The 13,941-nt window shown below is 40.8% G+C and overlaps 2 protein-coding genes across 4 annotated transcripts; both read right to left on the minus strand.

The window, feature by feature from the left end:
* Positions 1–130: 130 nt before the first annotated feature.
* rilpl2 (Rab interacting lysosomal protein-like 2) lies at positions 131–3,229 on the minus strand. 2 transcript variants are annotated; one of them, XM_063489468.1, is made up of 4 exons: positions 2,779–3,229; positions 2,544–2,695; positions 995–1,135; positions 131–585 (listed from the first exon to the last, which is right to left on the minus strand). In XM_063489468.1, the coding sequence occupies exons 1-4, from the start codon at positions 3,070–3,072 to the stop codon at positions 564–566; spliced, it is 609 nt and encodes a 202-aa protein (XP_063345538.1). In that variant the 5' UTR covers positions 3,073–3,229; the 3' UTR covers positions 131–563. The 2 variants fall into 2 exon arrangements, with proteins under 2 accessions (XP_063345538.1, XP_063345540.1); XM_063489470.1 differs by having other exon boundaries at positions 2,544–2,692; positions 2,779–3,226.
* Positions 3,230–5,027: 1,798 nt separating this feature from the next.
* Positions 5,028–13,811, minus strand: LOC134638852 (RILP-like protein 1). 2 transcript variants are annotated; one of them, XM_063489776.1, is made up of 8 exons: positions 13,247–13,811; positions 10,430–10,580; positions 7,905–8,023; positions 7,526–7,801; positions 7,224–7,415; positions 5,591–5,733; positions 5,407–5,511; positions 5,028–5,242 (listed from the first exon to the last, which is right to left on the minus strand). In XM_063489776.1, the coding sequence occupies exons 1-8, from the start codon at positions 13,535–13,537 to the stop codon at positions 5,152–5,154; spliced, it is 1,368 nt and encodes a 455-aa protein (XP_063345846.1). In that variant the 5' UTR covers positions 13,538–13,811; the 3' UTR covers positions 5,028–5,151. The 2 variants fall into 2 exon arrangements, with proteins under 2 accessions (XP_063345846.1, XP_063345845.1); XM_063489775.1 differs by having other exon boundaries at positions 7,905–8,026; positions 13,247–13,809.
* Positions 13,812–13,941: the final 130 nt, after the last annotated feature.

A 13,941-nucleotide genomic window follows, 5' to 3' on the forward strand; every position in this document is an offset into this window, starting at 1 on the left:
TAAGAACAAAGCCTTGTAACCTGCTGATTAAAGCCTGTAAATTTATGCTGTAATTTGTGTATTAGCATATATTTTTGGCATCTGGCTAAAATATGATAAAAGCTTTTTAAATATTCAACTTGAGACAAAACACAAGTACAATCAAATTTATTATTAGATTTTGATTGGGTATTTTACCTTCATTAACAACATAGAGATGGGTGATGGGAATGGGCCTACATAAAGACCTTATCGTGGCTCATTTAAAAAAAAAAGAAAAGAAAAGAAAAAAAAGCTGATGTTCAAGTTTATAAATAATTTGATTTTTGAAAACATTCAACATGATCATCACTTGTTAAATAATACTTTCCAGTTTCCTTTCCATATCTTATTTTTACAGAATTAAAGATGTCTACTCTAAAAACATCTTAGGTTAAAAATTAGTAAAAAATATAATGCTTATTAAAACTGACAAATACTTCTTAAAAAAGAAAAAAAAAAGTGAAAGTACAAAAGGAGGTTAATCGTGCCGACAAATCCCGTTTGTCTCCTACATGGTCAGTTCCCCGTGAAAGCTTTTCTTCTCATTTTCGCCTGAATGAAAACCTACAAACAGAAAGGTCAGAGTTAGCTGAAGGAGCGCTGGTGAACATGGAGCATGCAAACAACGCTGCATCACGGGAGGCTGTGATTACTGACGGAAGCATTTTGGCAGAGGCGTACTCTCTCTCTGTGTCTCGTTCACTGCTCAGACAAACATCCTGAGCGTCAGCATGAATTCACCCAGTCACAAGTATATCATTAGGAGACAGGAGACGGGCTGTGAGAACAATCTCCCTGCTAGCTTATTACAGCATCATGTGGTTGCTGCTCAGAATTCTTCTGAATCCTTTCCATTTGAGGTGCACGGCTTAAAACAAGACCTACTTTTACTTCCTTTTTTCCGCTTTCTTTATATTATTTTTAGTCATCTGTAAATACTTTTGTTGGTAAACCGAGCCAGCTTGTTACTCACAGTTTGCCTATGGTCGTCTTTTCTTCTTTTGTGTCGTTTATCGTGGCTGGTCTGTGCTCTGTAGCTGCCGGTGTCTCCACCAGCCATGGTGGAGATGGAGACACCTCCACCATGGCTGGTTGAGCTTGTGGCAGAATCCCACTGCAGGAGAACGGAGTTATTTATGATCACAAAGAGTATTTTACAAGACATGATCGATCTTGTTGCTTTAAAATGACAACAAATAAAAAAACATGATGTGATTGACAATGAAATGTAAAGCTTCAATAATAGGCATATATGTTTTTGCATTCATTGGCTAATTGTGGTTCTTATATTTGTGCGCTCAATGTTATAATTACATAGTTAGTCACAGTCATTCATCAGCACTTTATTAGGTACACCTGTTCAACTGCTTTTTAACAAAAATATCTAATCAGCCAATCACATGGCAGCAGCACAATAGATTTATGCATGTAGACCTGGTCAAGAGGAGACGCTGAAGTTTAAACCAAACATCAGAACAGAGATGAAAGGTGGTTTAAGTGACTTTGAAAGTAGCATGGGGGTCAAACTAGACACGCTAGTCTGAGTATGTCATAAACTGCTGATCTGCTGGGATTTTCCCACGTGACCATCTCTATGGTTTACAGAGGCTAGCCTTATAAAGACCAGCTCAGATCAGAAACTGAGGCTCAAATTCACACGGTCTCACCAAAATTAGACAACAGAAGATTAGAAAAATGGTGCCTGGTCTGAGGAATCTCGAGTTCTACTGCAATGGTAGGGTCAGAATTTGCCATAAAACAAGATGAAAACACAGCTCAATTCCGCCTTGTTTGAATGGTTCAGGCATGTGGTGGTGGTCATGGTATATTGATGCGGAGGATATTTTCTTGACACACTTTGGGCTTCTTTGTACCAACTGAGCATCGTAGAAACCATCTACCTGATCTTTATGACTACTGTGTACCCATCCTCAGATGGCCGCTTCCATAACAGACCATGTCACAAAGCTCAGAGTATCTCAAACTGGTGTCTTGAACATGATAGTGAGTTCAGCTCAAATGGCAACCACAGTCACCAAATCTAACAGCCTTTGGGATGTGGTGGAACAGGAGATTAACATGGATGTGCATTCCACAAGTCTGCAGCAACGGTGTGATGCTGTCATGTCAACATAGATCAAAATCTGAGGAATGTTTCCAGCTCCTTGCTGAATCTGTGCCACAAAGAATTAAAGGTTTGAAGGCAAAAGGTGGTCCAACCTACTACCCTACCTACTACTAGCACATTAGCATGTTGTACCTAATAGAGTGGCTGATCAGTGTATGCATTTACCCATGGACTCAGTGTAATTCTAGGTGAAACTGATATGAGATTCAAGCCAGTCTCACATAGCATTATACAGCAGCCCATCAATAAATCCTCTTTTACAAGCGCACAGTCTTCAGGTGTATTGACACTGAGCTGGTGCATTAGCTACATGTTTCTGATATTAAAAAAAGATTTATCATTATTTTATGTACTCTTAGAAGCCAGAGTGAACTTTACATTTCACACCGGTTACCTCTTGTACAGCTGAAGCTCCTCCTGGGCCACCATGAGCTGAGCCTTCAGCTGGTTCCTCTCTTGCAGCACCTCCTTCAGCTCCTGCATAGTGAATCGGGGTCTGTTGGGGTCTGTCAGGTCCACCACCAGCTGGTTCGGTCCCGAAGTCTGCTATGATTAAAAGGAACAAAAAGCCATATTTAAAGGTCTACTTCTATCTGACAAGAGCCTGAACTATAGAGCGCCAAACTCACCGCGCCAGGCCTGGAGGAGCCCTCCTTGATGATCCTATCCAGCTCACTCTTGAGGTTGTCCCGCTCCATTTTCAGCTCCTCCAGAGACAAGTTGTACTTGTTGACCAAAGTCTCAAACATTTCCAACACACGGACTATCCTAAACTGTAGGTCCGACACTTCTTCGCCAGTGCTGCTGATTTTTAACAGATCTCTTCCGACTACGTACGAGATATCGTACACATCTTCCACAGTGAGCTCGAAAGCGTCCTTCTCGAAAGCCCGAGCTGGTGACGATTCCTCACCAAACTCCATGACTTAGCGGGACGACCGAAATAAACTCGACTTTTTTCCCCCCCGGATGCCACTCATAAGTCCTTAAACCCAACTCTTCCTCCCTCTTTCTCGACTTCGGCTCAATACTCGTACAGACCGAAGGTGGCTAACTTTAGAGAAGCAGCACTTCCCCCATCACTCACGCACCAATGGCGTGACTCGTCGGACAGCAGAGGAGGGCAAAGTATCCTAGCGACAGGTGAGTACAAAGATCGTGTATAAGTCAAGAGCGCTCACTCGGCTCTGGCCATCCGCCAGATCATAGATCGTCGGTTTGTAAGGAAAATAATGCAGTTTGTGAGTGAGAGATTACTCTTCATATAGTCTCTCTGAACTTCTCTCAATCAAATCAGGTGAGAAAACACGTGATTTCATGTGTTTTGTTTTAGTGGCCCTGGTTAGCTGACTAACTACAGTAAAACAAAAGGTTTGGGAGAAAAATATCCTAAATGTCATCTTTTAGATTGAAATTTGATGACTTTTCCCGAAAATGACACAAAATAAACAAAAAATACAAATATTTTCTAACATTTTATACTCTTGTTCAGTACATGTTTTTGTACATTAAGGCCTTTCCGGATAAAATTTAACCCACATCTGTGCTCCAGTGGGTCATATCTAGGAAAATAGTTGTTTCAGGAATTCAGAAACCTGTACTTTTTGTGGGGTAGCTTAATCTAGCATATAAGTTGAATAAAAATATCATGGTATTGTGTAATTCAACTGTATGTCTTTCAGAAATCTTTAGCAATTTGAAGTTTTATTTAAGTGTGCTCAATTATGGGACTTTGCAAGATTACTGACCTTTTTTTTAATTTAATCATGGTTGATTTGAGAGCGAATGGCCCTTTTCATATTTTTATGATACAGAAGTAAGGACAGTGCTTAACAGTTGTAATAGTTATACATAGTTACATAAAAGAAGCAAAATAGTTTATTTATTTTATTTTTTTTGCCATTTTTACATTTAATAAAATATGTTTTAATTATTGACTGTTATGTTTGCATACCAAAAAAGGGTCATAATACTGTGTGATTGTTTATGTTTTTGTCCACAAATGAGGGTTTGTAATACCCATAAAATGCACTTCCACTGCTCTGTGAATCATTAATTCAGCATTAATGTGTCTGGATATGTTTTTAATGGTCAAATGGTATTCTATGCATAACAACAGGAGCTCTTTTCCCTAGTTATTCCTTTTTCAGTTTTGCTTTCTTTCTGCTTGCTAATTTTGCAAAATTAATAAAGATATTTTTAAAAAAAGAGCAAAATATCGACTGTGCTTCATAGTGACACCAAAAAAAATCAAAAGTTTAAAAATAAAACTTTATTACTTTATTTCAAACAAAAATTATTTTCCCTGTGCATCCTGGCACATACCAGTAGTTATGATAGTATTTATAGAGTATTCATTAGTGATGGAATATACTTCTCCTGGAGATTAAGACTTGCCAGTGTACACCACGATGTTTGGTGCCAGGCTGTAGTGATTAGCAGCAGCGCACTCTCTTCATGATGAGCTCATAGAATAAAGGCACTTCAACTTTCATGATCATGTGCTTACTTTGCCATCAGATGCATCTCAACATGAACCAAACAAGACATTCAGTTTATAGGCTCAACAAATACTCTGTATATGTGTATATGTATTTGGAGCCATGCAATAAGAAGCTTAAATGCTAATATAAAGCGTCTGACATGTGCAGCATCAAAAGTCTTCCTCAGTATATCTGCATAAAGCAAAGCACTTACAGGTGGTGACTTTCCAAAGACATAAAATATGACTGTGACAGGTCATAAAAACACCTGAGAACATCCAGGTATGGCCATTTGCCTCACATTTTAACTGCTGAAGTTTATGTAAAGCTCAAAGTAGCAAAAATAAAAACAAGAAGTATCATAAAAATAAACATCAATTCCTTAAATCGCCACATTTTTAAATGTAAAAAACACAAGATGGGTTTAGTTTTTAATAATTAAGGATCGGAGCCATTAAACCCAGGTGTGTTGGTCAGAAACTCGTGCTGAGATGGTGTGGTTTTAAAAAAAAAAAAAAGTCATACGAAGGAAAGTCTTCTGATTGGCAACAACGTTGGATCGTCTGTGATCAAACCGGCAGCCACCATTGGCATAATAGCTGTGAAGATCCTGTCCAGACAGGAAAAGACAGAAAACATCATATGTAAAGACTATGTGAGATCAGTATTACTGAGTCATGTATTATTAGGTCATGTTATCATACACAGGAGCAGAGTATTGATATTTCAAATAACAGCAGTAAGAAAACCATCACAAACAAACTCATCGCTCACAAGCGTCTTATTCCTGATTCACGTTGATCAGCCACAGGTAAGCTTGGAGGAGGAGACGGAGAGGAGACAATGGAGCTGGTGTTCTCCTCAGTGTTCAGCTCATCACTGAAGGATAAGGAGGAGGTCAATGTCAGCTTTTGTATCCGCACCGAGTCAAATTTTATGCCTGTGAAGGAAGTCGTACCTTTTATAGTATGCCAGCTCCTCCTGCAGCAGGAACACCTGAGCTTTGAGTTCATTCTTCTCCTGCAGGACGTCCCGCAGCTCCTGCAGGGTGAAGCGAGGCTTGTCCGAGTCCTCCTCTGGCTCTGCATCGGTCGATCCATTCTGCATTCAAAACAAATATTCATTCTTTCTACTGCACAGCTTAAAAACACAGATACTATAAAATGAAAGAGGTTGGTTATGCTGTTGAAGTGAAACTGGTTTTCTCCAGCAATGTACAACAGAAAAAGGAGCAAACAAAGTTTAACCACGAGTCGCCGTTCTTGTGCATTTAACAAAAAAAGGTCATGTCTGACAGATGTTCATCGCCTTAAGGAAACACTACATGACAAAGTTCGTCTGAATCTGCCTACGCTGAGCTGTCTAATGTCTCTGGCATTGTGATATGAGCATTAACAATAACATCAGTCCAGTGATTGTCATGGTGTTATGATTAGCTAAACGGTGAAACAATCTTCTCCCAGCTGTGCATCACTTCAGGCATATTTAAACATCCAGTGCTTGATCATTTTCAGCACCAATGAGGCGTAGCTAGTAATAAAGTGTGGACAAACTATTTTTACCTTGCTCCGCCCTTAAAACTCTGGCAATACCAGTATCTTGGCATGGCTACGCACACCTCATTATCCCACGGTAGCATCAACAAACTACAGATCCATCCATTTCTGCTGCTTATCTGGGGTCGGGTTGTGAAGACATCTGCCTATGCAGGAAAGTCCAGACCTCCCTCTTCCCAGTCATCTCCTCCAGCTCATCCAGGGGATACCAAGGTATTTCCAAGCCAGTTGAGGGAAGTAATCTCTCCAGCCTGTCCTGGGTCTGCCTCGAGGCCTCCTCCCAGTAGGACATGCCTGGAACACCTCGCCCACAATCGATCCCAGTTGGATACTGAACCACCCCAGCTGGCTTCCTTTGAGAAAGGCCAGCCACCCTTCTGAGGAAGCTCATTTCCACTGCTTACATCCACCATCTCATTCTTTCGATCACTACCCAAAGCTGTGTGACCACAGGTGAGGGTGGGGACGTAGATCAAATCGACAGCTTTGTGATCTTTTCACCCAAACACACTCGAAGCACCAATCTGTCTGACGATCTCCACTCTCCCCTCACTCATGAACAAGACCCCGAGATACTTTAACTCCACCACTAGGGGCAGCATCTCATCCCTGACCCACTGCTCTCACTCTCGCTGCCTCACACTCAGCTTCGAACCACTTCAGTGTGAGCTGGAGGCCAGCACAGATAGAGAGAACAGATCATGGTTCCATGGATCTGTGGTTCACTGGAGTCCCAAAAATCTGGTCTCCTAGTTTCACCCTATGGCTTAACCCTGGTCCTTCATGTCCCACCTGCAGTGGCTCTGTGCCCCAGCAATGGGCCCACCCCACAGTTTGAGAACCACTGACCTGAAGTTACATTAGATTAAATCAGATACATCTGTGAGTAGTGAGATTAAAGATGGTACCAGCTGACTGCTGTGCCTCACTATGACAAGGTGATAACGACTGTTTAGTGTAAACAGTCTTATAGCAGCTCTGCTATAACACAACACAGCAGCACTGGCTAAATAGTAAAGTGTACGTGGACATTACCAGTAACAATGTTGTTGAGTTCTCCTCTTCATCTCCCTCTTCCTTGTTATCCTCTCTGTTTGCTGACTTTCGGAGAAAGGAAAGACTCTTGTCGCACTCGAAACAGTTTTCCAGAAAGTGTGGATCTCCCCCACACTCCACCCACACTGAATTTGGTTTGAAGGAGCTAGAAAGGTGAGCTGCTGCTGCAGACTAGATTTGTGAAACATAAAAGCCACTTAGGCACAAAACAAAAAACAAAACAAAAAAACCCACCCACAAATAGTTTGAACATCTGCTAAATATCAGGTATTTTTTCTTACAGTCATCAGTGGGGATGCAGGTGAAGAAATCTCAGATTTTGACAGAGGCAACTCTTCTATCTCAGCGACTTCTATCTCTCGCTCCAGCTCCCGCAGCTCCTTTTTCAGCCTGGTGACCTCCAGCCGCAGAGCCCCCGCTTCCTGGTGTTGTGCCTGGGCTGCAGCCTCCAGCTCAGCCCTCTGCTGAATCAGAGTCTTGCCCTGAGCCTCCATCAGTCCTATCCTGTGAAGAAGCTCCTGGTTCATCCTTATCAGCCGATGCTGCTGCAGCTGGAGCTGAAGTTCAGAGAATTTGCTTCATGAATTCTAGTAAAACAAAGTTGTTGTTTTTTGTTTTATATTACATATATTCTTAGATGCAGGTATTATGAATCCTCACCGCCTCGATATCCTCATTTTTTAGAGTCAGCTCATGATCTTTAGCCCGGATGTCGTCTCTCTGTTTATCCACCAAGTCTTGAAGTTTCTTCATCACTTGTTTTTCTTTCTCTGACATTCCTGCTGTAATCCAAATAAATAAATTAATGCTCACAGAAGGGTTACATAAGCATTCAAATAAGCACAGTAAAATAGGTTTTTAAAAAATCAAAACAGAGTGAAATTCTGCACACGGGCAGATTTTGCACTAAAAACTTTTACCAGCATGAAACTGAACAGAACTACAATCACATTTAAAGAGTTATGAATCCACAGGAATATTTTTCAGTATGTCATGGATGCACTGTGTACTGTAAATCCTCCAGTTAAACACCAGGGTCACAGTCATTTGTTTTAAACAGCAAACGCCTAAAAAATATTAAATGACACAATTTGGTGTACACCTTCTTAATTTGGTGTATTAATACACAAAATAAAAGAGTCCAAAAAATGTTTAAAAAATATTTAACTTTTCAATTTAAAGTAAAATATGATAGGTTATTTTCCCAAAACATAGAAACTTTAACAAATGTTCAAAGCCTGGTTATTTTTAGGCTTTGAGATTCAAAAAAATAAAGCACCATGGATGTATATGTTTGAGACAGATAAGGTGTCAGTGGCCAGAGGAGTCACGTCATGTAATATCCTGTTGTTTGTGCTGCAGCCCTGACAGTAAGTATAACAGCACTTCCACACAGAGCAATATTTTAGTCGGATTCAAAAATAGACTTCTTCACAAGCTCCCGGCTTTCTCTCTGCACAGCCTCATGCACAGGGTGGCTGTGTGTAACATACAGCAGACTGTTATGAATATGAAACACATTTCAGATTTTCAGCCAAGACTGATCTAATTAAGAGTCAGAGCAGAATTATTACAGTCTTGCATTTTTGTTTTGTAATAACATTTGAGTTTTTATTTTCAGTTCAGTTTAGTTTCAACCAGTTTGCACAGTGGAGTTTCTCATGTTGGATGTTAGTTTTTTGTACATTTCTTCCACTTGTCCAAATCAGGGTCACAAGGGGGGTTTCGGGGCTGGAGCCTATCCTAGCTACCATAGGGCGAGAGGCGGGATACACCCTGGACACGTTGCCAGCCTGTCGCAGGACTAAGATATAGAGACAGACAACCATTCGCACTCACATTCACACCTATGGACAATGTGGAATCATCATTTAACCTAACTCCACTAACTGCATGTCTTTGGATTGTGGGAGGAAGCCAGAGTACCAAGAAAGAACCAACAAAGACACAGGGAGGAAAAGGTCAGATGCTGGATTCGAACCCAGGATCTTCTTGTTGTAAGGAACAATGCTAACCACTCACAGATTTTTGTTGTAATAGACCTCACTGCACTGAATCATACTTGTTATTAATCTCTGTCTCTGTTCCACAGCATGTCTTTTATTCGGTCTTCCTTCTCTCACCCCAACTGGTCGCGGCAGATGGCCGCCCCTCCCTGGAGCTGGTTCTTCTGAGTTTTTCCTTCCCACTGTCGCCAAAGTGCTTGCTAACAGGGGGTCATATGATTGTTGGGTTTTTCTCTGTATGTATTATTGTAGGGTTTACCTTACAATATAAAGCGCCTTGAGGCAACTGTTGTTGTGATTTGATTGTATAAATAAAATTGAATTGATCATATTGACATGACAGCATCACACAGTTGCTGCAAATTTGTCAGCTGCACATCAATGATGTGAATCTCCGATTCCACCACATCCAAAGGTGCTCTGTTTGACTGAGATGTGGTGACTGTGGAGGTCATTTGAGTACAGTGATCTCACTGTCACCTTCAAGAAACCTGGTTGAGATGATCTGAGTTTTAAGACCTGTCCACAGAGAGATGGATACGGTCAGCAAGGGCACTCAGGTAGACTGTGGGGTTTAAGGAAGCAGGAAACGTTTTTCTAATCTTCTGTTGTCCAGTTTTGAGGAGCCTGTGAAGCAGTTTTCTAATCTTAGCTGACAGGAGTGGCACCCAGTGTGGTCTTCTGCTTCTGTTACCCATCTGCTTCAGGTTCCTCATGTTGTGCATTCAGAGATGGTCTTCTGCACACCTTTGCTGTAACTCGTGGTTATTTGAGTTACTGCTGCCTTTCTCACAGCCTGAAGCAGTGTGGTTTTTTGCTTCTGACCTCTGTTATCAACAAGACATTTTCACCCCCCGCTCACTGTATATTTTCTCTGTTTGAACAATTCTCTGTAAACCCTAGAAATGGTTGCCTGAAGAAAAAAATCACAGCAGATCAGCAGTTTGTGAAATACTGACACAGTCCATCTAGCAGCGACAACCATGCCATGTTCAGAGTCACTTAGATCACTTTTCTTCTCTATTTTGATGCTTGATTTGAACTATAGCAGGCCACCTTGACTGTGACTACGAGCATACATCCCTTGAGTTTTCCACTAAGATGTAACACACCGACTGTTTTCTTATTCAAGGTTTGTGTATTAAACCCTGGCTGAGAGCTTTTTGGTAATCAACTCACCTTCATTTTTCTGCAGGTCTTCCTCTGTGACCGGTGTCTCTTTAAGTGAGAGGCTCACCAGCAGCCTCTTGTTCTCCGCCTGAAGCTGGGTGATTTGAGAAAGCAGGTCCTGGACTTCTCCTCTCCACACATCCTCCAGCAACTCCAACTCCTGAGCACAAAAAGGAGGAAACTTCAAATGGAGTACTGGACCCATTAATACTATATATGGAAAAAAGGAAGCAAGGGGCATATTAGATTTTTTTCTTTAATCAAAAGAGATCATCCCTTACTTTATGAGGATGGCTCAAACCTATCACACTCTGTGCTCCACACAAGCAGTGAATCAAAATAAAGTCTAATTTGCAACTAAATGTAGAAATAAGAAACTGGATAGAAATGACCAAGAACTGGTAACTAATCACAAGAAATCAACTTTTGTGCATCCAGTGCTAGAAGCTGAGAAAAAACAGTTTGAAAATTAGAGTGTGTGCTTGTGTTAGCTCTGAGAGGCACTGGCCACCTGTCCATACTGTTTCACGCCACTTGTTCAAAGAGGGGATAGACTCTAGCGGCCACATGACCATAAAATAAGGTTACAGGGTCAGATGTGTGTGTACTATTTTTCCATGTTTTAGATCGAGCAGTTTTAACATTACATGAAGATAACATCTTCATCGCAATTTTCTGGTAGAGAGCAGAATTCATGGATCCATTAATTAAGGCAAGTCGTCCTGAAGCATCAAAGCAGCCCCAGACCATCACACTACCACCACCATTTTTAATTAAAATGCTGTGTAAGTTTATCATAGGATGTAATGGGACTCAAACCTTTCAAAAGGTTCAGCTTTTGTCTCGTCAATCCACAGAATTTTATATATTTATTTATTTATTTTTTGGAAATGTGAGTCAATACTTTGTTTTCTTTATGCACAGGAGTGGTTTTCGCCTTAGAGCTCTCCCATGGATGCCATTTCTGCCCAGTCTCTTTCTTACTGGAATCATGAACTCTGATCTTAACTGAGGTAAGTGAGACCTGGAGTTCTGTAGATGTTGTTCTGAGTTCTTTTGTGACCTCCTGGATGAGTCGTTGATGCACTCTTGGAGTCATTTTGGCAGGCTGGTCACTTCTGCAAAGGTTCAGCACTGTTCCAAGTCTTCTCTATTTTCTGTATAATGGCTCTCATTGTGTTTTACTGGAGTCCCAAAGCCTTAAAAATGGATTTGTAACCCTTTACAGAATGATAGACGTCAGTAACTTTCTTTCTCAGCTGTTTCGTTGAATCGTGGCATGACATGTTGCTTCTTCACTTTGTCAGACAGACTGTGATTTCCTGATTCAACAGGTCTAACAGTAATCAGTCCTAGGTGTGGCTGGAAACAGAACTCAGCTTTAACTATCAGTAACCACAAAAAATGTGGTTAATGATAGTTAATTAGGGGGTGGGGGAGAGAGAGTTTTTACTTTAACACACAGGGCCAGGTAAGTTTGGAAAACTTAAAAAATTAATTCATCATTTTAAAAACTCAGGTTTTACACACACACACACACACACACACACACACACACACACACACACACACTCTGATGGTTGCATTGTGGGACTCCATTTCAGCAGTGCTTCCAGATTTGCTTTTTGATCATTGGGGAGTTGCTTAAAAAAATGATTATGTATTTCAGTACTGGTTACACCTGCATCAGGAAATGATAGAAGTGAGAGAACAAAAACAAAACCTCTTTGGCCTGCAGCAACACTGAAGGCAACAAAATTAATTTTCTTGTCACTGAAAATGTAAGTAATTTTCTCAACCCTATAAAAGAAAATTGTGTCTCTGCCACCGCTTCTTTCATGAAAACAAATTATTATCTCAGATGGGCTGATTTCTTGTAAATCTGAGAGTTATTTGTGTAAACTGTGCAGCTAATGGCTCTAATCCACAGCTAAAATAAATGAAATATTGTGCTGGATAAGGTCAGCCGCACATCTGGTTTATTGCTCCCAAAATCTGTATTTAAAATACTCAAGTATACACCAACATGTGTCTTAAAAGTCTGGTCTTGTTATTATACATGATAAGAGGTTGTTTGATTCATTAGACAGTGTGCTATAAAGCAGTAATGTAATGAATGTGAAATGGTCATCCTACTGCAGCAATCTAATGTGAAATAATACAAACAGTGCTCAAAGCAACTCATTAAATGCTTCAGTCACTACCTGAATATAGTTATTATAGTTCTGTATTTTTTCATTAGTTTCCAGAGAGGATTTTATTGTATCAGTTTAGTTTGTATTGTTTGAAAATATTTAGCTTTAGTTTAGTTTTTATTAGTTTCAGTATTTGTTTTGGTCTTTTTAAATTTTTATTGTGTGCAGAGCATGTGCCAGAGACTATATTTAGGAAAAATCAGTACATGTAAGTGTTTAAAAGCAGCTGACTCACAGTCCAGACACTTAAGTCAAAGCCTCATCCGGCAAGCTGTAATAATATTTAATCTCTATGTTTATTTTAGTTTAGTTTTCCAACTTCACAAAATCGTTCCAGTTAGTTTCTCATTTTTTGTATTTCTAGTTTTTATTTTAGAAATTACAATATTTTTTCCACATCTAGTTTTAGTTAACTACAATAACCTATGACTGAAGGAAAATACAATAGGCATCCCCAAACATTTTTTAGCTGTATTTTCTCCACTTTATTCTGTTTTTCCACACTAAAAGCTGAATTATAAAATGTGAAATGTGCTGATATCCTTTTTGCTCACCTGACACAAGGCCTCATAAACAGGTACACACACAGGTGGAAGTAGAAACAGGTGTCTGCAGGTAGGTTGACACTGACCTTCTGGTGCTTCCTCTCCTGCTCGTGTCTGTCGCTCCGCTCCTGCCGCAGTCTGTCAAGCTCCCTCCGCAGGTCCTCGGCCTCCTGTCCGGCGGCCCCGCGGCTCACCAGCGCCTCCAGTAGCTCCAGGACCCGAACCACACGGGGCACCAATCCGACAAGAGCGTCGCAGCCAAACTTGTCTATCATCCGCTCAAACTCCTGCCCTAGCACCGCCGCTATCTCATACACATCCACAACCGTGAGCACCGCCGCGGGTTTGTCCAGCACCGACACAGCCCGGTTCTCCATGCCTGAGCTCAGTTTTAGCTACACCGCAGGACTTTTACACATGTTCATGTCCTCTCACTCTCCGAGAGGACTAATTTGCAGATAGACGAGTTTACCTAAGCAAACAGGAGCCTGAGCGAGAACGCAGTTTGTTGACAGCTAAAACTTTCTCCTGCGCCTCGTATGCCGCGTTCACATACCCGCGAAAAGTCGTAAATGTCCTCATCCGCGGTAAAACGTGACATTTTTGCATGTTATCAGATGTAAAACAGAGACATGACGAAATACGAGGGAAAACGTGTAACTATCCCCTTTCATTTTTTTAAAGGACCGGTGATTATTGGAAGTAAAATAATGTTGGCGATACTTAGAGTCGTGTATGATGAAACAGCAGTTCTTTGGGTGTTTAAAAAAATATCAGCGCT

Source organism: Pelmatolapia mariae, linkage group LG12 (genome assembly GCF_036321145.2).
Source record: "Pelmatolapia mariae isolate MD_Pm_ZW linkage group LG12, Pm_UMD_F_2, whole genome shotgun sequence".
NCBI classification, from domain to species: Eukaryota; Metazoa; Chordata; class Actinopteri; order Cichliformes; family Cichlidae; genus Pelmatolapia; species Pelmatolapia mariae.

Coding starts and splice junctions, on each gene's coding strand:
- rilpl2 (XM_063489468.1), bottom strand. CDS start 3,072: ATGGAGTTTGGTGAGGAATCGTCACCAGCTCGGGCTTTCGAGAAGGAC. Junction 1,136..2,543: donor GAGCTTCAGCTGTACAAGAG/GTAACCGGTGTG, acceptor GTTCTCCTGCAG/TGGGATTCTGCCACAAGCTC. Junction 586..994: donor AAGACGACCATAGGCAAACT/GTGAGTAACAAG, acceptor TTCTGTTTGTAG/GTTTTCATTCAGGCGAAAAT.
- LOC134638852 (XM_063489775.1), bottom strand. CDS start 13,537: ATGGAGAACCGGGCTGTGTCGGTGCTGGACAAACCCGCGGCGGTGCTC. Junction 8,027..10,429: donor AGACCTGCAGAAAAATGAAG/GTGAGTTGATTA, acceptor TTTGGATTACAG/CAGGAATGTCAGAGAAAGAA. Junction 5,734..7,223: donor ACTCAACAACATTGTTACTG/GTAATGTCCACG, acceptor TTTTGAATGCAG/AATGGATCGACCGATGCAGA.